At 34.9% G+C, this 21,349-nt stretch overlaps 1 protein-coding gene across 2 annotated transcripts in view; it reads left to right on the forward strand.

Moving 5' to 3' along the window:
• Positions 1-9,409: 9,409 nt before the first annotated feature.
• Positions 9,410-21,349, forward strand: part of LOC115714210 (protein DETOXIFICATION 29) — a 32,634-nt gene continuing 20,694 nt past the window's right edge. Inside the window, exons 1-4 of one of the 2 annotated variants that reach the window (XM_061114820.1) lie at positions 9,410-9,851; positions 9,938-10,479; positions 17,185-17,271; positions 17,379-17,435. In XM_061114820.1, coding sequence (XP_060970803.1) covers positions 9,549-9,851; positions 9,938-10,479; positions 17,185-17,271; positions 17,379-17,435 — 989 coding nt within the window. In that variant the 5' untranslated portion in view covers positions 9,410-9,548. The remainder of the gene's footprint in view (positions 9,852-9,937; positions 10,480-17,184; positions 17,272-17,378; positions 17,436-21,349) is intronic. The other variant, XM_061114819.1, reaches the window with a different exon arrangement.

Here is a 21,349-nt window from a genome sequence, read left to right on the forward strand (position 1 = left end):
TGCAGACTTAGCTGGAGGAAAGAACTTTGACAAGAATTTTGTTGCCAGATCATTCCATGTAGCAATAGAATTAGGTGGCAAAGAATTCAACCAACTCTTGGCTCGTTCTCTGAGCGAGAATGGAAACAACCTCAGTCGAATGGCATCATCGCTAACTCCATTAACTTTAAAAGTTTCACAAAGTTCCATGAAGTTAGAGAGATGCAAATTAGGATCTTCAGAAGGGAGACCACCAAGGCGGGCGAAGACTGCACCATTTGAAGGACGGCAGGCTTAATCTCGAAATTGTTTGCATCCACTGCCGGTGGCCTGATACATGACTGCACTCCCGTCAGAGTAGGGAGAATGTAATCTCTCAAGCTACGGCCATTAGCTTGATCTTCCACGGCACCTCCATTATTACCGTTATTACCCCCATTGTTTCCAGCATTATTGTTCACATTCGCAGCCATGATCTCTGATGTTTCAGCAGTTGCTGAAACTCTTTCTTGCCTCTTGTTCTTTCGATTCCTCCTGCAAGTTTTCTCGATTTCAGGATCAAGCTCGGTAATATGACCGTTTGTCCTTGACGGCGCATGCACTTAGGATTCCTGAAATAAATCAAGAAAATATTGCAAGAAAAAGGTTAGAAAAATCAGCAAGAGAAAATATACCAAAGTAGAAGTTAGTATAATTTTATGTAATATTAATCTTTAACAATTCCCCGGCAACGGCGCCAAAAACTTGTTGCTGAAAATTATTAATACTACGCAAGTATACGCAATCAAGTAGTAAAACTCACACAGGTGAGGTCGATCCCACAGGGAATTGGATTAAATACCACTAAACTATACTCTCTATTTGGCAGATCAAAAGTAATTATGATTTAAAAACAGTAAAGTATGAAAGTAATTCAGAAAACTTAATAACACAATTGAAAGTTGAGCAAGATGAGATAATAGGGAGGAGAATCCTGTTGTTGTTTACCCAAATCGTTAATGCTTAATTACTATCCTATTCTTGAAGTGAATGACAGATTATGAAATAACCTAGCTCCTTTCGGATCTTCTAGATTCTAAATCACATGTTATCTAATTAATTCCTTAATTAAACTAACATGAAATCAGCATTAAGTAATAATCTACTCGTCACATAAGTCATGTGAATACTTTCGTTTCACATAGAACATCGATTATCTTAATTTTAGCATTCTCAATTCTCACTTTTCAGATTTTGAATTGAGATCATAGAACATGCACAAGGTGATCAATCTTAAACATGAAATTAAACACAAATTAAGATAATTTCACAAACAAGAATGGAGGAATGGCAATTAAACATTAACTAGGCAAAACATTAAACAACAATCATCATCCTCCCTAAATGGGAAATTTAGTTCAGAAACAAATCCATAACCATTCCTATAGCAATATTCAACATAAAGAAATTAAAGAGGAATAAAGAAAAGAACTGTTGGTGGATGAATTCTGGATCTTCACTTCAATCTCTGTGCTCTTCCTGCCTCTTTCTGCTGTGTTTTAGGGTTCCAAATCGCCTCCCAGACTTCCAATCGCAGTTTTCTATTTATAACTGAAATTTAGGGTTCGATGGACAAAAATGCCCCTAGTCCGTACGGGATCTCGCCGCGGCCAAGCTTCCTCTCGCCGCGGCGAGATAATAGCAAATTAGGGTGCTCTCTGTATCTCTTAAATGGCCGCGGCGAGACTCTTCATCGCCGCGGCGACTGTGGCCTTGTAAAACTTCGAGATCTAGCCGCGGCCAAGTTGTGTTTAGCCGCGGCCAGATATGCACAATTACTCAAAAATTGTGTTTTCTTCGGCTCAGCACGTCTTTTAACGAATTTCTGCACCCGAAACCTCTTTTATTCCAAAGAACCTGAAAACATAGAAAACAAGCGTAATTCCGTCCCAACACAGCTAAAAACGCACATAAATTGGATCCAAAACATAGGCTAAAAATAGCCTAACACATGTCCCTACCAATCATCAACTAGTTGATTTCCTAACAAAGCCTATTTCTAATTCAAAGTTTTTCTTTTTAAGAGACAAATTTGGTGTGATTTGTTTAACCACGCTCAGTTTGAGAAAACTTGTTAAGGATAAAGGTCCAGTTGAGCTAACATGTTAGTCATTAAGCTTTACATTCAATAAGTATTTTTTTCTCTCTCAGTATGAGAGTGTTGGATAGTCCAACTTGACCTTTCTTGTCAAAACTTTCTACATTCCCTAGCTTTCTTTTCAACTTTTTCTTTGTGTGATTTGTTTAAAAGTGTTCTTTTGTTCTGTCTCTGTGGACTCTCATGGAAAACGTGGAAAATATGGGCGAAGGTGTTGACAATGAGTTTGTGAATAGTGCCCTGGGAGGGGAAGCAATGGAAGTTGGTGGTGACATTAATGAGATTATTCCTGACGGCATGAATGAGTCAATGCCTAACGACTCAGATATACCTAAGGGAGTTAATGCAGGGGAGTCTGAACCAATACATGATGATAATGTAAGTGCTTCTCAGAAACAGGGTGAATCAGCAGGAAACGTGGGAGAAGAAGATGATATGGAATTAATGCGTCAGGATTTTTTCAACTCCATGACATTAGAACTTGAACCGGACTTCGAATTAAATGAGGAAGTTACTAGAACAGGAGTTATGGTGAGTTTCTTTGAAGGGACTGGTGTTTCACGTAACAGGCTTAAGGACATCCTTAGCCATATTTGGAAGCCTAAACTCAAGGGGTTATGGAAGTTCAAGACCCTCAAGAAAGGCCTCTGGGGGATATTCTTTGATTTAGAGGAGGACTGTGTTGAAATACTTGACAGTCGGCCTTGGTTAATCAATGGTAAGCTTTTGATTATCAAGGAGTGGCCGGAGGACGGAGATTGGTATAATGCTGATATGAGTAAGACTGTTTTTTGGGTACAAGCCATAGGCCTACCCACACCTTATCTGAACTTGGCAAATGTTCGGACTATTGGTGCCAAAGCTGGGACGTTCAAAGGCAGTGATACAATCGATCAAAAGCTGGTTATAAGGAGAGGCTTTCTCAAGTTTTAGGTGGAGATTGATGTGTATAATCAGCTTTCGTACAGTTTCTATTTGGACATCATGAGAGGGAGAAAGGAATGGATTCAGTTTAAATATTACAAACTTCCCTGTTTTTGCTATAACTGTGGGAGAATCGGTCATGAAGCAAAGAGTTGTGCTAGGGATACAGTCTATGTTTTCCCTCCTGAAGGCAAAGCTGTTAGAGCATTTGGACCATGGATCAAAGTAGAATCAGCGGTCATTAGCTGTTTCAATACGATGAATCAACTAAATGTTTTTAGGAATGCTTCAGGCCCCATGGCTAATAGCCATTTGAAGTCGACGGAGTGGGGGAAGCAGGATAAAGGGAAAGGGAAGAGTCTGATCACGTCCCATCCGCCACACCAGCGAGAGGAATCGCAGCTCCGGCGTAGCAAACCGATGAGGAAAGTGGTCAGGATCCAGGAAAACAACTCAGGTGCCAATTCTAGAAAGAATTTGAAAGTAGTCAATCAGATCTCTAAACCAGGGGATAATAGGGATGCTCCTTCAGAAAATTTGATTTTGAAATCTGCAACTCTAAAATGGGATAGGCGTGCACGTTCCATATCCCTAAATTTCTGGAGGAGACCTATTCAGGGTATCAATTTGAAGTTGACAGAGGAAGAAATAATAAAGAAATACTCTTCAAGGCCCCTTCCTAATGAGAGGGACAGAAATGTCATTACTACTATTATGTCTAACAATGGGCCAACCTACAAACAAATGATTGAAGGCCCACATGAGAAAGTTTGTAAATCAAGACAACCCCATTGTCATCCTGAAGTTACTCACTTCCCTTGGCCCGATTATGCAGAGGAGATTGGTCTTGCAGAGGAATTGATGGGCCCAATCCAAGTGGATAAGTTTGAGCCCAGCCCAACCCTTTTTCATGATCCTCTTGATGTTACTAATGAAGTGCACCCTTGCCCCAGCCACGTAAAAGGAAGGCAAGTTTGACTTTAATTCCTTATTATCCAAAGAATTCTATTCTCTCTAAGGAATTTTCTCAAGAATTACCAAAGATGGATCCCTTCTCTCCTAATCCATCAACTTCGACTTTCAAAATGGGTAAAGGAGAGGCTTCATCTTCCTCTACGAAAAAGGATAAAAGAAGAAGGAAATCCTCCAATCACAATGGAAGCAGACGACAGACAAGGGCTTTGACAGGGGTGAATTTGCAGGGTACTATCAGAAACTTAGAAGGTGAGATGAATCTTGTGGATGTTAGAGTAGAAACTGTGGAAAATTTTCCAATGGGCGAGGAGGCGGCCCTTATCAAGCCCCCCTCGTCCCAATGAAAATCATATCTTGGAACTGCCGTGGTCTCGCGAGGGACTCGACAGTCCAAGCCTTAAGGGCTTGGGTTCGAAAATACAACCCCGATTGTATTTTCTTGATGGAAACGAAGCTGGGTAGGGAGAGGATGGTGAATATAGCTAATACACTGGGTTTTAGTCATGTGGAAAGTATCCCAGCAGTGAATCTTGATGGGGGTTTTTGCTTGATGTGGAAATGGGATGTTCGTTTGAATGTTGTTAATGTCTTTAATGGTATGTTTGAAGCTCTAGTTTGGGATGATCAGGAGAGCAAATGGTGGAATTTTTTTTCTGTTTATGGTCCACCGTATGAACATGAAAGAGGAAGTTTTTGGAATAAGTTGAATTCATTGGTGGACAATAGCGTGGAACCTTGGGTTGTCATTGGGGATTTAAACTGTAATGCTAATGGAGATGAAAAACAGGGAGGGCGTCGAGTTACTCATGGTGATCTTAGATGGCTAAATGATTTTCTGGATAACTCAGGAGGTGTGGATTTACGATGTACGGGTTGTAAATTTACATGGCACAACAAGAGATTCAATGGAGGCCTAATTCGTGAAAGATTGGATAGAGCAATTGCAGCTACTGATTGGGTTATTAACTATCCTAATGCAGGGGTTCTTAATTTTCCCATTTCGGTTTCGGATCATGCTCCCATCTTATTGGACTCTTCAATGTTCAGATCCAAAGGCTTTATTCCCTTCAGATTCTATGAGGCGTGGTCAAAGATTGATTCGTGTAAGGAAACAATTGAAGATGCCTGGTGTTCAGTGGGTTCAGATTCAAATATAAACCTCTTACGGAATCTCGACAACACTAGAAGAAGTCTTCAATCTTGGAAGAAGAAGCATTTCAATGAACTTGAATCGATTATTAAGTCTCTGGAAAAACGGCTTCAATGGATTCAATGCCAACCCTCTTCTATTGACTTGTGTATGGAGGAAAGAGAGATTCAACTTAGACTAGAGGAAGTTTGGAAGAAAAAAGAAGAGGTTTGGAGACAAAAATCAAGAGAGATTTGGTTAAAGCTTGGAGACAGGAACTCGAAGTTTTTCCATGCTGCGGCCTCTATTAGAAGAAGAAGAAATCAGATTTGGGCGATTCAGGACAATCAGGGGAGACTTTGGGATCAAAGGAGGAAGGTAAATGAGATTGCAAACACTTATTTCATGAATTTATTCTCATCTACTGGTAGTACTTTGTTTGACAATTTGGAGGGTTTAATTGAGAATGGAGTTACTAGAGAAAGTAATGATATGCTAGTTGACATTCCCTCTAGTGAAGAGATTAAACAAGTGGTTTTTAGCCTCCATCCTTTGAAAGCTCCAGGGCCGGATGGTTTCTCGGGGTGCTTTTATAGGAAGTATTGGGATATTGTTGGTCCAAATTTGGTTGCGATGGTTAAGGATTTCTTTGAGAAGGGTACAATGGATCCTAGATTTAATCACACCTTCCTCTGCTTGATTCCGAAGATTGACAAACCGGTTAAGATGGAGCAGTTCCGTCCTATTAGTCTATGTAATTTATATTATAAGGTAATTGCAAAGATTTTGGCTAATCGGCTCCGCCCCTTGATGGATGAGTTGGTGTCTCCTCTTCAATCGGCCTTTATTCCGGGCCGGTGGATAGCGGAGTCATCAATTCTAACTCAAGAACTGGTTCACTGTATCAAGAAGAAGCGTGGAAAAGGAGGTCTTATGGCCATCAAGTTGGATATGCATAAAGCATATGATAAAATGGAATGGGGGTTCATTGATGAAGTCCTTAAGCAAAATGGCTTTGATATGAGATTTCGGAAGTTGATCATGGAGTGTATAACCAGTGTTTCTTACTCGGTTCTCTTGAATGGTAGCCCGTTAAAAAAGTTTTTTCCTCAACGGGGTCTTCGTCAGGGCGATCCACTATCTCCCTTTATTTTCCTTTTGTGCCAAGAGGTGTTGTCTAAACTCATCATTCGGGAACAACAAGCTGGGAGAATTCATGGTATTAAAATTTCTCGGGAGGCTCCTGCAATCTCTCATTTGATGTTTGCTGACGATACGATTCTATTCACCCGTGCGAATGTGGAGGAAGCGAAGACTATCATTCGATGTCTCTCAAAATATGAAGCGTGGTCAGGTCAGTCTTGTAGTAAAGCCAAATCGAGTGTTCTTTTTTCTAAGAATATGCCCCCTGAGAAAATGAAAGAAACTTTAGATGCTCTTGAAATTGCCAAACTCAAGGGGGATGAGAAACACTTGGGAAATCATTTTGTTTTCAAAAGAAGGAAGAAGGAAGACTACCAGCAGCTAAAGTCAAATATGAAGAAAAGATTAGAAGGTTGGAGGATGAAACTTTTGTCTTATGCAGGGAGATTGGTGTTGATCAAATCGGTGGTGGCTTCTATGCCAATTTACAATATGTCTACCACCAAGATTCCCATTTCTGTTTGTAGAGATTTGGATGCCCTTGTTAGAAGATTTTGGTGGATTGGTAACTCGGAGAAGTCTCGGTTTTTGGCCTTGAAATCATGGGATGCGATTTGTCAGCCTAAGAGCTCCGGGGGTTTAGGATTGAGGCGTTTCGAAGACATGAATAAAGCGTTACTTGCTAAATTAGCTTGGGCCTTGGGGCAGAAGGAAAAAAAGCCTTGGGTTCAATGCCTTTTAAGTAAGTATTGTCACCTTCAAAACTTTTGGACAGTGCCTTTGAAAAGTTCGGATTCGTTCTTGTGGAAGAATTTATTGGAGGTTCGAAGCGTTATCCTTCCTAGTTCGATGGCAATTGCAGCTAGTGGACAATCCATAGATTTGTGGACTCAACCTTGGATTCCTTGGATGAGTTATATGGAGTTCAATCACTTGATGAATGGTTTAAATAGAAGACATATTACAGTAAGAACTATTGCAGATATCTCCACTGATGGTGTGTGGCATAGGGAATTAGTTCTTCAAATTTTTGGTGAAGACTTGGGGGGGCGAATCCTGGACATTCCTAGGATTTCCATTAATCATTCGGATCAGATTGTTTGGAGGGATACTCAGAATGGAAGGTTTTCAGTCAAGTGTGCCTATTTTGCAAACCAGAAGTATAGATTTAATCCATCAAGAGACTTATGGAAGATGATTTGGAAACCAGGAATACATCCGAGAAATTCTATTTTCATGTGGAGAGTGCTTAACGGAGCAATTCCCACTAGAGACGAGTTGGGGTTCATTCATGAAAAGGAGTGCCTCTTGTGTGGTGATGAAACGGAGAGCTGTATCCACTTATTTAGAGACTGTAATGTGATCAAAACTCTCTGGTTAATGGGAGAGTTTCCTATCTATTGTACTAATGTTCCTGGTGAGACAATGCAGGAGTATGTGGAGAACTTAATAGCCATATTTCCCAGTTCTGACCGAAGTTCTGCAATCAATTACATGGGCTGTCTTTTTAGTGCAGTTTGGGCTGAAAGGAACAAGTTGTTTTATAAAGGAAGCTCTGCTTTCCTCCCTTTAATCCTTCAACAGGTTGCTGCTCAATGGAAAGACTTCTGTAGTTCGGCCTCTGTTGCAGATGTTCCTGTTTCGACTGTTATTAATCCTTGCAGGAAAGTCAGCAATGCCTCGATCGTCTTGATGACTGATGCCTCTTGGAAGGAAGGAGCAGCTGGTCTTGCTGCGGTGGTAGTTAACGGTGAAACGGGTAGATGGGCTATGAGTTCTGAATCACTACTGCCTTCTCTGCCCTGGAGGCGGAAGCTAAAGCAGTTTTTTGGGCACTTCAATGGGCGTCTTCTGAAGGGTGGCAGGAGATTCATGTGCTATCAGATTCTTTGATGGTTACACAGGTTTTAAATCAAGGGAGATGCATTCCGGATTGGCGTTTTTTGAATTTGTCTCTATCAATTTTAGACTTAATTAAAAGCTTTGTTTCGTGTAGTTTTTTTTCATGTTAATCGTAGTGAACTATCTTTTGTCGATGGATTGGCGAAAAATGCTAGAATTTCTAGTGTGAATGCCTCTGTAGTCCAAGGGGAGGGAATTTTCCCTGTGGTTCCCATCTTTAGCTCTTCTTAATGAACTAATCGTTCTTCCAAAAAAAAAAAAAAAAAGCTTTACATTCAATTAGCTAGCTTTTGTTCATTCGTTAAATTCATTAAGCAAGTGGTGAATTAAATTGTTTGTTTTCTTGATTAACAATAATTAAGCCGCTAAATCATGTATATATGTAATTCAGTTGCTTAATCAATAATATAGAACTCATTCTTTCACATTGTTCTTTAAAGTCTAAATAATAAGGATATGACTCTTTTTGTGGTATTTGGCCATGAGCAGACCCACATAGAAGTGAGGAGCAATCATTCAACTCATTCACTAAGACTATCTCCAATAAAAGATATAAAAATTATGTTATATTTGACACAAAAAGTGACTTTGTAATATATTTACATAATTTTTAATATTGTGCTCAAATGCACAATTATAAAACTTGGTGTAAAATTTGATGTTCAATATATTTCATTAAAAATATACAATAATAATATATTTATCATTAATTTTATTATATAAAATAATAAAAAATAAATATAAAAGGTTTATAATTTAATGCAATAAGTAAATTTAATAATAAAATATTAAAAATAAATATAGAAGTAGTGCTTTTATTCTAACGCAAATTTTGTATCATGCCATATTTTGAACTAAATTTAGATTAATTTTTATTATGTGAAAAATTTAGCTCAACTTTTAGCACACTATTAGAATAACTTTTCACAAAGTGAGTTAGAGCATTTTCAATAGAGAGCTATAAATATGGTGTATTACTATTTTTTTTTAAATGATTTGCTAAAAGTTAACTCTAATGATAATGTGAAATGTGTGTCAAATTTGACTAAAGCTAAAAATTGTATCAAATTTAGCACAAAAGATAACACATGTCAAATTTTAGCCTAAAAAATAACACTTTTTTTAATTACATATTGGCCACTTATTAAAATACTATTCCATAAAAAAAAAAATTATATTTATAAGTTATAAAAATAATACAAATAAAGTAAATTGTTTTCATTCAAGATTATTCAAACATCCCATATATATTAATAAAGTTTTTTTTACTTGAGTGTATATAACTAACTATATATATTTAAGCTAATCCCGACCAACGTACTTTTCAGCAGAAAGAAAAAACAAAACATATACAATAAAATGGAGAATGAGAATGAACAGCCATTGATTATCTCTTCCAGAACAATCCAAGAAGAATCTCAAAACACCATTAACAAAACCAACGATGCCCTTCCGATCGACGGAGCCACTGAATTCTTCAAACAATTTTGTTACGAATCAAAGAAGTTATGGTACTTAGCAGGCCCAGCAGTTTTCACCTCCGTATGCCGTTACTCCCTCGGCGCCGTCACCCAACTCTTCGCCGGACACGTCAGCACCCTCGCCCTCGCCGCCGTCTCCGTCGAAAACTCCGTCATCGCCGGCTTCTCCTTCGGCGTCATGGTAATTACAAAAAATAAAAAATAAAAAACCAAACTTTGAGTTAATTAATTATTAATTATGATATTTAATTGAATTGATGATCTCAGCTTGGAATGGGAAGCGCCCTTGAAACTCTATGCGGGCAAGCTTTCGGGGCTGGTCAGATTGATATGTTGGGCGTTTATCTTCAAAGATCTTGGGTTATTCTTTTAACTACTGGAGCTTTATTGAGCTCTGTTTATGTATTTGCTGGGAAACTTTTGAGATTAATTGGCCAAACAGAGGAAATTTCAGAGGCAGCTGGGAGATTTGCTCTTTGGATGATTCCTCAGCTGTTTGCTTACGCTATGAATTTTCCTATAGCTAAGTTTTTACAGGCACAGAGCAAGATCATGGTGATGGCTGTTATAGCTGCAGTTGCTCTGGTTCTTCACACCTTTTTTAGCTGGCTTTTAATGTTGAAGCTTGGGTGGGGACTGGTTGGAGCCGCCGTGGTGTTGAATTTTTCGTGGTGGTTCATTGTGGTGGCTCAGATGGTTTATGTGTTTAGTGGGAGTTGTGGTGGAGCTTGGTCTGGATTTTCATGGCTGGCTTTTCAGAATATATGGGGCTTTGTTAGGTTGTCTCTGGCTTCGGCAGTCATGCTCTGGTAATGATTTTTTTTTATTATTTATTTTCTTCATATTTTTCAAGTTATTTAGTTAAAATCCAAATAAATAAATAAAAATATTATAGTAATCCTCGACATCATCATATGATAGTTAAACAAAAAAAAACATCATCATATGATATGATATAATAATAGATTGATATGAAAAAACAACATAGTACATGAAAAGTCGTCTAGTGTGCCTACTTTACTGTAATTTTATCATGATAATAATAAGAATAATAAGGCTAATTAGTAATTTTTTCCTCTGAACTTTGACATGTAGTAAATTGTGCCCGCGAACTTTTTTGGCCGTTAAAAATTCCCCTCGAATTATTGAGATTGTTAAATTTAAGGACTTTTGTCTAATTTTATTCAATTTTACTGTTTCATTAATTATTTATGTACTAAATCATGCTCTCCATACTTTAATATCTACCAAATCATGCCCCTCAAACTTTGATATGTACTAAATCACGCTCCTTGAACTTTCATCCATGTTAGAATTTTTTACTAAAATTAGACAAAAGTCCTTAAATTTAACAATCTCAATAGTTCGAGGGGAATTTTTAAGGGCATTTTACAATTTTGTATATATTATTTTAATTAATTACAAAATATGTGCAAAAAAATTTATTATCATTTTCTCATACACTTTTATATATAATTAAAAACTTTTTTTCAATTTTTTTTATAATATATATATGGTAATAATTATTGATTAGTATATATATGGTAATATTGGTTATGTTTATTTTTATGTTTACAATTATAATAAACATACTAATAATATAAAATATTTTATATATGTGTTTATTGGCTATGTTTATTTTTATGTTTACAATTATAATAAACATACTAATAATATAAAATATTTTATATATGTGTTTATTTTATTTTCTATTAATTAAACATACTAATTCAATAAACAAAATAATAATATTCACATTAGTTTATTGTATCTACGAGTGTTATGTTTATTTTTTTAGTAATTTTTTAGAAAATAAATAATATATATATAAAAAATTGTTTATTTTTATCTTTTTCTTTGTTTATTAATTGTGTCGTGTTTATTTTTTTTAATTAAATAATTTTTAGAATTTATAAAGTTACGTTTGTTTATTTATTTTTTGATGTAAGAATTATACTTCAATAGAAAACTCGTTCACTAACTCATTAGTAAATAATCAATATATAGAAACAATAGAAATAAAATATACTTATTTTAGTATAGTATAAATTGACTATATCTATCTTTATGCTTACAATTATAATAAACATACTAATAATATAAAATACTTTGTATGTATATGTTTATTTTGTTTTATATTTATTAAACATACTACTTTAATAAACAAAATAATAATATTCACATATGTTTATTATATTACTCTACGTGTCATGTTTATTTTCAGTAATTTTAAGTATTGATTTATATTTATATACATTAATGTTTATAATTTTGATATTGTATTTTATTACAAAAAATCTTATTAAATTATAATAATTCATACTAAAATAGATAATAAACATTTATCTTTTAATAAAAAAATATTTAACTTGTTTATTTTTATAAATCTGTTTAATTAATTTTACGAAATTGTTTATTTTGAGGTTTAATAAACATATTAAAAATGTATGGTTTCATGTAATAAGTTTTCAAAATGTATAAATTTTTAAAATAATTTTTTTTTGCACATTTTTTGTAATTATTTTGTTTTTGTTGTACATTTATGAAAAAAAAACCCAATTTTTAACGATCAAAAAAGTTCAGGGGGCACGATTTAGTACATGTCAAAGTTCAGGGGGAAAAATTACTAATTAGCCTAATAATAATAATAATAATAATAATAATAATAATAATAATAATAATAATAATAATAATAATAATAATAATAATAATAATTGAAAATCTTGTTTTTGCGAAAGGCAATAAATTTTTACAAAATAACAGTATAAATACAACTATAATAGTCTGCAACAGCAAAATATAATTCTATCATTATAGAACACAGTTTTGCAGAAACAAAACTAGAAATAAAATAACACTAGAAAATAAAATCACTTGACACAAGAGAATTATACGTGGTATTAGTGTCCTTTCGAACGCTCCTAGTCCACGGAGTCACACCCAAAGAATGGAATTAATTAGTAAAGTCTTAAATAATTACAAAGACAATTGACTTTAACAAATTTAGACTTCCTCTAAATCTTTGTCGTAATCCTTTGTAATTCACTTCACGAATCTGATTTCTGAAACACCATCAAACAGCGAACTTCCTTCGACTTTGATGTGTGAGTGCTTACTTCCTCTCGAAGTAAGGCTTGAACAAGTCTTCTTTCGAAGACTTTCCACTTGTTCAGTCAAGTTGTTCAAATCGATCCTAAGACCATACTAAGAAAATACTAAAACCTAGCTGAACAACTAAGTTCTCACATAAAACACTCTCCTCACAAATAAGAAATATACAAAAGTGAAAACTTGAAGAGATGATCTGATTGGTTGTTCTCTAGGTTCTATTTATAGATTATGGTAACCTTAGAAATAGTTATAAAATCGATAACGTACAAACTTTTCTAAAAAAAAATCTTGTTTGCAGCATCAGAATCGAGTTTCTATAGCAGCAAATCAGACTAGAAAGGAAACTTGCCAAAAATGTGCCCGACTATGAACATGGACTTCATACCTGCCAAAAATAGTGTGCTGGATATGATCTTATCAAATACCTATAGAGTTTCAGAACTATGACTTAGGTATTATTGTCGCCAAAAATTAAATTTAAGTACTTATTTACAGCATAGAGTTAAACTTAAGTATTTATGACCTAAATTACTTTATATTATAAATATATATATTAAATAAATAAATTTTCTTACTTTATGATAAAATAATAATAAAAAATAAGAAAGAAAAGATGTAAAGAATTCTATAATATGACATGACATTCTGACATTATTTTTCATTCCAATAATAAACATCAATTAAAAAAATACTAAAAATACATCTATGTCATTTTTTTTTTAAGAAAAACGTACTTATATTAAAATCAAACGCATTTAGACCTCACGGTCATTACAAAATAGGTGTTCCAGGATAGAGGAAATCGGAATACAACCGAATCTTTGGTGGGTAAACGCCCACTGAGCCACATGATGGACAACAAAATTATAGTTTCTGCTAATATTCTTAAAAATACAACTAACAAAATAAGGAGAAGATCTAAGACAAAAAGAGACATAGGTCTCAATCTCCCAACGGGTAACCTCTCTATTGAGAGCATTGATCACTACCCTCGACTCACTCTCGACAATAATAAACTTAACTCCATTATGCTTTGCGACATCCAAAGCAAGATAGCAAGTCGCCGCTTCTCCACATAAAGCATCAGCAAAATCCAGCTTAGAAGTATGCACCCGGCCAGATCACCCTACCTGGGGGGAGGACTTCAGGCATCCAGCCAACGCGGTGGAACGCAAGGGAACAAAGAAGCATGGTGAACTGCAAAAGAGGAGCGAATATTGTCTATACACTCATAAACATCAACCAGACCATTATTATGTACCTTTTTCGTTTCGGGTCCGCCAGATAGTGTCCACGGTTTAGCGATGCATAAAGGAACACCTCATCTGCATTAATGCCCTTGTTTTTAAGGTCCTAAATGAATTTGACCCAATCCCATAATCGAATTCCAGTACAACAAACTAGGTAAATTCCCCAAGGAGAAGACCTCCACAAGTGAAAAGCCACGTTACAGGAGAGAAATAGATGTTCAATAGATTCATTCTCTGTCCCATAATGAGGAAAAGTAACATTTTCAATAGGAAACATTTTACAGATCTCAGTTCGCACTGGGATTGCCTTAGACAGGAGACACCACCAGAGTGTCTTCATCCTTTTTGTGATCTTACAATTCCAAAGCCTATTCCAATGTGAAGGAGCAACGTCACAAGGGGGAGCCCTATCAACAGCTTGGGCCAGGTATGCTAACTTGCACGAGAATTTACCATTACTTTCTAAAGTTCAAATCCATCCATCATCTCTCTGGCCAGACAGATTGCCCCCTTTTAGAATTGCAAAAACAGTCTTCTTATCAAAGAGATTGTTTAACTTTTTAATATTCCAACCGCCATTGTCTATCAGAAGCGCAGCCACCTTATCGAACCATTAGCACCAGGGCTAAAATATTTCTTATGTCATCAAGTATTCTTATTAATACTTGCACCAAAGTGTACCTTTTAGTATTTTTATAGGGTGCATGGAAAATTTCCACTTCTAAAATACAATACGTACGTACACACATTATTATTATTATTATTATTATTATTATTGCTTAATTGTATACACATTATCTTTATTCGAAAAATGTAACATTTATTCAATTTCTCTCTTTTATTTGTAAAAGATTTTATATAAAGCGAAAATCATTTTCTCTTTTACTTCGTCTAATCCAATCGTGGTGTAGCCCCAAGGGAATAATAATAATAATAATAATAATAATAATAATAATAATAATAATAACAATCAGTCAACTCGTGACCAAACAAAATTTTGAAAAATTTATATATTAAAATACAATAAAATAATCATTTTACTTTATTGACAAATACTATTGTTCTCATTATTATGTTGGGTGGGGAAGTGGGGACTGAACTACTTGAGAGGTTTATTTTCAAGTCGCAAGTGGCAACTAATTTTGTGCCTCCACATAAATTGTACAAATTAATCACTACAAATTAAAAAGGGAAATTTGAATTTCCATACTTAAAATACCTTATAATTTTTTCCCTAAATGCATAGTTATTAAAATTGGTCATATATGACCACTTTACTAATTTCCCAAAACTACCCCTCACATTTCAAATCCCATCTCAGCATCTCTCTTCCTCTCTCACAACTTACCTACACTCACGGCAACCAACCCACGAAATCCCCAACCCGCAACAGACATCGTCGCTCAACCCACGACCGTCCACGGTGAACCTAGGACCGTCGACGCTCAACCCCAACCGTCAACGCTCAACCGGCGATCGAGGCGACCCGAAGCGAAAATGGGATTCGGATCCGTCCTTGAATGGAGAAGAGGCGTTTCGGATCTTGGGAAAAAGATGGTGAAGGTCCAATGGTCCGACTTAGGGGTCCGATGGTGTCCGTCCGATGGTCCGATTGTATGGTCCGATAGTCCGACTTAGGGGTCCGATGCATTGGCCCGATGCACACTATCAATCGGACCATCGGACCCCAAAAAAATTGATTGGTCCGATGCATTGGGACAAAGAGTGATGTCTTACTATTTGTTGTTGACGATAATAATTAGAATTAATGATTGAGAACCAACGATTGCAAACAATGCTACATCGAAATTGAGTGGCACAATCTTGGAGTTTAATAAATATTTCCACCATAATATCATCGTTAAACATTATATTTAACAAACAAATCTTATCATTCCTCTGTTTTCGTTTCTTTTTTAGCTTATAATATTTTCTCATCTTTCTCTTTTTGCAACTCAGTTCCATTGAATTGTTAAACACTGAAAAAATAGATGAATTATTTGTTAGTTGGAACCTTGACAAAATAAAATCAAAACCATACAATTCAAAGTAAAGATGAGATATTTATTGATTTTTTTTTCTTAAAAAGAATGATTAAATTTTCACAAGATATTATAACTTTTAAATATTAGAAACAGGTTCCAAAGTTTTTTATGAATGAAAAGATATTATAATTATCAAAATATACAACACTGAAAGCAATATACAACACGCTATAGCCACACAGTCGCACTACCAATATTAAAGGAAAATTAAAAACACAGAGATTAAGATTGAAATCTCAAAGAAAAAAAAAACAACTCAGTTTGATTCTTAATCGATGTCTCTCTCTATGATTAATACTGAAAAAGTATATAACCACAGAACAACAATTGAACCCAACTCCTAATCCGATGGTGAAGAAGATGGTGAAGGTCCGATTGTCCGACTTAGGGGTCCGATGGTCCGATGATCTGACTTTATTGGACTGACTTAGGGGTCCGATGCATTGGCCCGATGCACACTATCAATCGGACCATCGGACCCTAAGTCGGACCATCGGACCTTCACCATCTTCTTCCCCAGATCTGAAACGCCTCTTCTCCATTCACGGACGGATCCGAATTCCATTTTCGCTTCGAGTTGCCTCGGAGTGGTCGTCGGTTGAGCGTTGACGGCCGGGGTTGAGCATCGATGGTCCTGGGTTCACCGTGGACGGTCGTGGGTTGAGCGACGACGTCTGCTGCGGGTTGGGGATTTCGTGGGTTGGTTGACGTGAGTGTAGGTTAGTTGAGAGAGAGGAAGAGAGAGGCTGAGATGAGATTTGAAATGTGAGGGGTAGTTTTGGGAAATTAGTAAAGTGGTCATATATGACCAATTTTAATAACTATGCGTTTAAGGGAAAAATTATAGGGTATTTTAAGTATGAAAATTCAAATTTTCCATTAAAAATAATATATCATGATTGATACAAATTATTATTAAATCTCACATATTTTAGTTTTATAAATATTAAAAAAAAAGGATAACCACTCATGTCACAAATGGTTGTGGGTATCTTAAGCCTAATATCAATATATTATCCCATTTCTAAATAGTACACTACTTTATGTTAATTTATTTAATTATCAAAATTAATAAAGATTATTTCTTTTTACCATTAAATTGACTCAGTTTGGAAGTGTGGTACTTTATGGCACTCATCCTCTTTGCTGGATATCTAAAGAATGCAAAAGTTTCAGTGGATGCCCTCTCCATATGGTAAACAACTTAATTATAATTCTAATTAAAATTAATATGTTATGTGTGTGCCTAATAAATAAATCATTTTATTATATAGTAATAATTTTGTTTGGTTACATTTGCAGCATGAATATATTAGGATGGACCATAATGGTAGCGTTTGGGTTTAACGCAGCAATAAGGTCGGTCACATTTTTGTCTCCAATTTTTCATATCCCCTCAATCTATTATTTAAAATTTAAATGACACACCACTCACTAAGTGCATGTTTGACATCATAACTAAAAAATTGTTTTTTGTTTTTAAAAATAATTTGGCTTGTTTGGCCTTGTTTTTTAAAAATAGTTTTCAAAAAACAAAGTTACAAAAAACAAGAATTTTGAAAACAACAAAAATGTTGTTTTCTGTTTTAAAAACCAATTCACTTTTGGTCAATATTGTTTTTAAAAATCACTAACCAAACGTGACTTATGTTTTAAAAACTTCAAAAACTATTTTTTGTTCTCATTTCTAAAAACAATTTTTTAAAACAAAAAACAGAAAACAATACCAAACATGTTCTAAGCCTTCTTATATTATTCATACCAAAATTGTTGAAGTTAAAATTAGAATATGTCGACACACCACTAAGCCTTCCTATATTATTAATATATTTAATTCAATCTAATATAATTCAATATTCCAATTATAATTTATAATCCAGTCCAATCTAATCAATCTTGCATACTAAACCACACTTTGTTAGAAAATTAATAATATATCCAAGATCTATTTGTATATAACATAGAACACAATAGTATAATATATAATAATTAGGTATGTGTACCTGATTAATCCATAGTAATTATCTCTGTTTGATCCACAGCAGTTACTCCAATTTGATAGTGCAATACTATCAACTAAGTCTTCCTCCCTAGATCTCTAAATCAGAAGCAGTTTATTTATCTGATTATCAAAAGGTATACAATTGTGATGAGACAATATGTATTTATAGAGTTAGGGAGGGGACTTAGCTACAAAACCCTAGTTGGGCTGGGCCTGCTCAGGCATCGGTCAACTAGAAAAGCCCACACTTCTGCTTCACCTAGATTTTACACACAGATGCTAAGCCCATTAGCAATTGATCACCAACAATATGGGCTAACACAGCAAAGAACTATCCAATCAACCCAAGTTTTAATAAAACCAATAAAATTTAATGTAAGCCCAAATAAAAGTCTAACATTCTCCCACTTGAGCTACATTAATTTTAATACATATATATATATATATTATATTAAAATAATTTTGTTTGAAAACGACTCATGGGTTGAACAACAGGAAAACATTTGTGGCCACTTTAAAAATGATAGTTCTCTGATAGCATCTCAACATACCGGTCCAATTTAACCTTTGATAATGAACTATGACAGTCATATTGTTTTTAACTCAACAAAAGACATTCATAATCACAAATACCAAAGTATTAAATCGACATGGTCAATAAGTCTAGTAGTGTGGTAAGGATTTATGTTCAACATGTGATCAATTTAAAATAACATAATATCCTTATCAGTCCTCAATTTCACTGATACCGTGATGCTTAATAAATAAGTCAGTGAAATTCATCATACACCACTTAAAATAAGTAAGTGTCACTAAACTTGCTTAAAAAATTAAGCCAACAACATATCATTGTTATTAAGCAAATATACTTAAAATACAATGATCACAACAAGATATGAACTACATGCTTTCAATTCAATTATTCTCGAGAATATAACAAAGCCTAACTGAAAGCATAAACATCCAATAATAAAAAAAAGTATTGGCCCACAAAGTAGTTCATAACATCAACAAGTAAATTACATATAAATGTAACCTCAAAAGATAAAGCAAGAAACTCCCACTAACCCAGAGGAACAAAAGATTATAAAATGCCTATATCAAAAACATGTTTATCAAACAATATGGCACTTAATCCTTTGGTTAGAGGATCTGCAAACATCAACTTGGTCTTTCAATATTCTATCATAATGTCTCCTTTCTTAACCAAGTCTTTAATAGTGAGATACTTTATTTCCTTATATTTGGAAGCACTACTAATCTCATTATTCTTTGAAAAGAAAACAACAATACTATTATCACAATAGATTAGTATAGGAGAGGAAATAGGATCAACTAGTCGTATCTCTAAAATCAAATTCTTTAACCATAAAGCTTGCAAAGATGCTCCATAACATGCAACAAATTTAACATACATAGTAGATGATACGATTAAAGTCTATTTAACATTTTTTCAAGAAATAGCAGCACCAACAAAAGTGAAAATATAGCAAGAAGTTGACTTTAAATCATCTACATAACCACCAAAATCTGAATCTGAATAACCAACAACTTAAAGATTGTTGACATGCTTATACACAAGCATAAAACTCTTCGTTCTATGCAAATATCTCAAAACTTTATTGGCTGCAACCTAATGATCATGGCCAGGATCAGATAAATATCTCCTAAGAACATCGACCATAAAAGCAATATCAGGTCTAGTGCAAACCTAAGCATACATCAAACTCCCTACTGCACTTGCATATGGGATATTCTTCATTTCTTCTCTTTTTAAGTCGTTCTTGGGACAATGTTGCTTAGTAAATTTATCCCTTTCAGAATAGGAACGAAACCAGCTTTACACAAATCCATGTTGAACCTTTTGAGCACACGATTAACGTAAGCTTCTTGAGCTAAGCCAAGAACTTTTCGATTCCTGTCACGATGGATCTCAATCCCCAAAACATAAGATGCCTCTCCAAGATCTTTCATATCAAAATTAGTAGACAGAAAACTTTTGGTCTCATTTACTAATGACAAATCACTGCTGGCAAGTAAAATATCGTCTACATAAAGAACAAGAAAAATATGATGACTCCCACTGATCTTCATATAAATACACTACTCAAACTTGTTCTCTACAAAACCAAACGATGTCACAACCTTGTCAAACTTCAAGTACCACTGGCGAGATGCCTGTTTGAGACCATAAATGGATCGTTTTAACTTGCAAACCAAGTTTTCATTTCCATTTTCCTCGAAGCCTTCAGGTTGAGACATATAGACTTCCTCATTCAATTCTCCATTCAGAAAAGCAGTTTTAACATCCATTTGATGCAACTCTAAATCAAAATGCGCAACTAAGGCCATAATAATTCTGAATGAATCTTTAGTGGAAACAGGTGAGAAAGTTTCAGTGTAATCAATACCTTCTCTTTGAGTAAACCTTTAGCCACTAAACACGCTTTAAACCTTTCAATCTGTCCCTTTTTATCCCTTTTAGTTTTTAAAATCCACTTACAACCTATTGGTTTGAAACCATCAGGTAATAGAACTAACTTTCACATATACATTATTTTTGTCCATGAACTTAATCTCATCATCCATAGCTTCTATCCATTTTGAAGAATGTGGACAATTAAGTTCTTCACTATAAGTAAGAGGTTCCACAAAATGACCAAGATCACATTCACCTTCTCCAAGGTAAATAAAATTATCATCACACCTTATTGACATCTTTTGTCTTTGAGATCTCCATATAGGAGGTACTTCTAGAATAACCTCTATTTGTTGACCATCATTTTGAATGACATATTCCACAATTGGAACTTCTTCAATAACAGGATCTTCATTAACAACAGGAGCTTCTTCATTAATAGACCCTTCATCAATAATAGAACCCTCATCATCTTCGATATCGGGAGCAATGAATTCATCAACAATGGGAGCATTACCAATTGGAGTAGGATTGAGACTACTATTATCATCTCTTGAAAATGACATAGGAATACAAATTCCTTTAGATGACTCCCCCATTTCAACAGATGTTGAAGGAATTCGCGTACCACGAGTAGGACAGTAAAATCGATAGCCTTTTGAGCGCATTGGATAACTAATGAAATAACAACGATTTGTTCTCGGATCTAACTTTTTCAAATTAGGATCATAAATCTTTACTTCAGCTGGACAACCCCATACACGAAGATGATTCAGACTAGGCTTCTGCCCAGTCCACAACTTAAAAGGGGTTTTGAGAACAGATTTACTCGGAACACGATTTAAAATATAA

Source organism: Cannabis sativa, chromosome 4, assembly GCF_029168945.1.
Source record: "Cannabis sativa cultivar Pink pepper isolate KNU-18-1 chromosome 4, ASM2916894v1, whole genome shotgun sequence".
Classification (NCBI taxonomy): Eukaryota; Viridiplantae; Streptophyta; class Magnoliopsida; order Rosales; family Cannabaceae; genus Cannabis; species Cannabis sativa.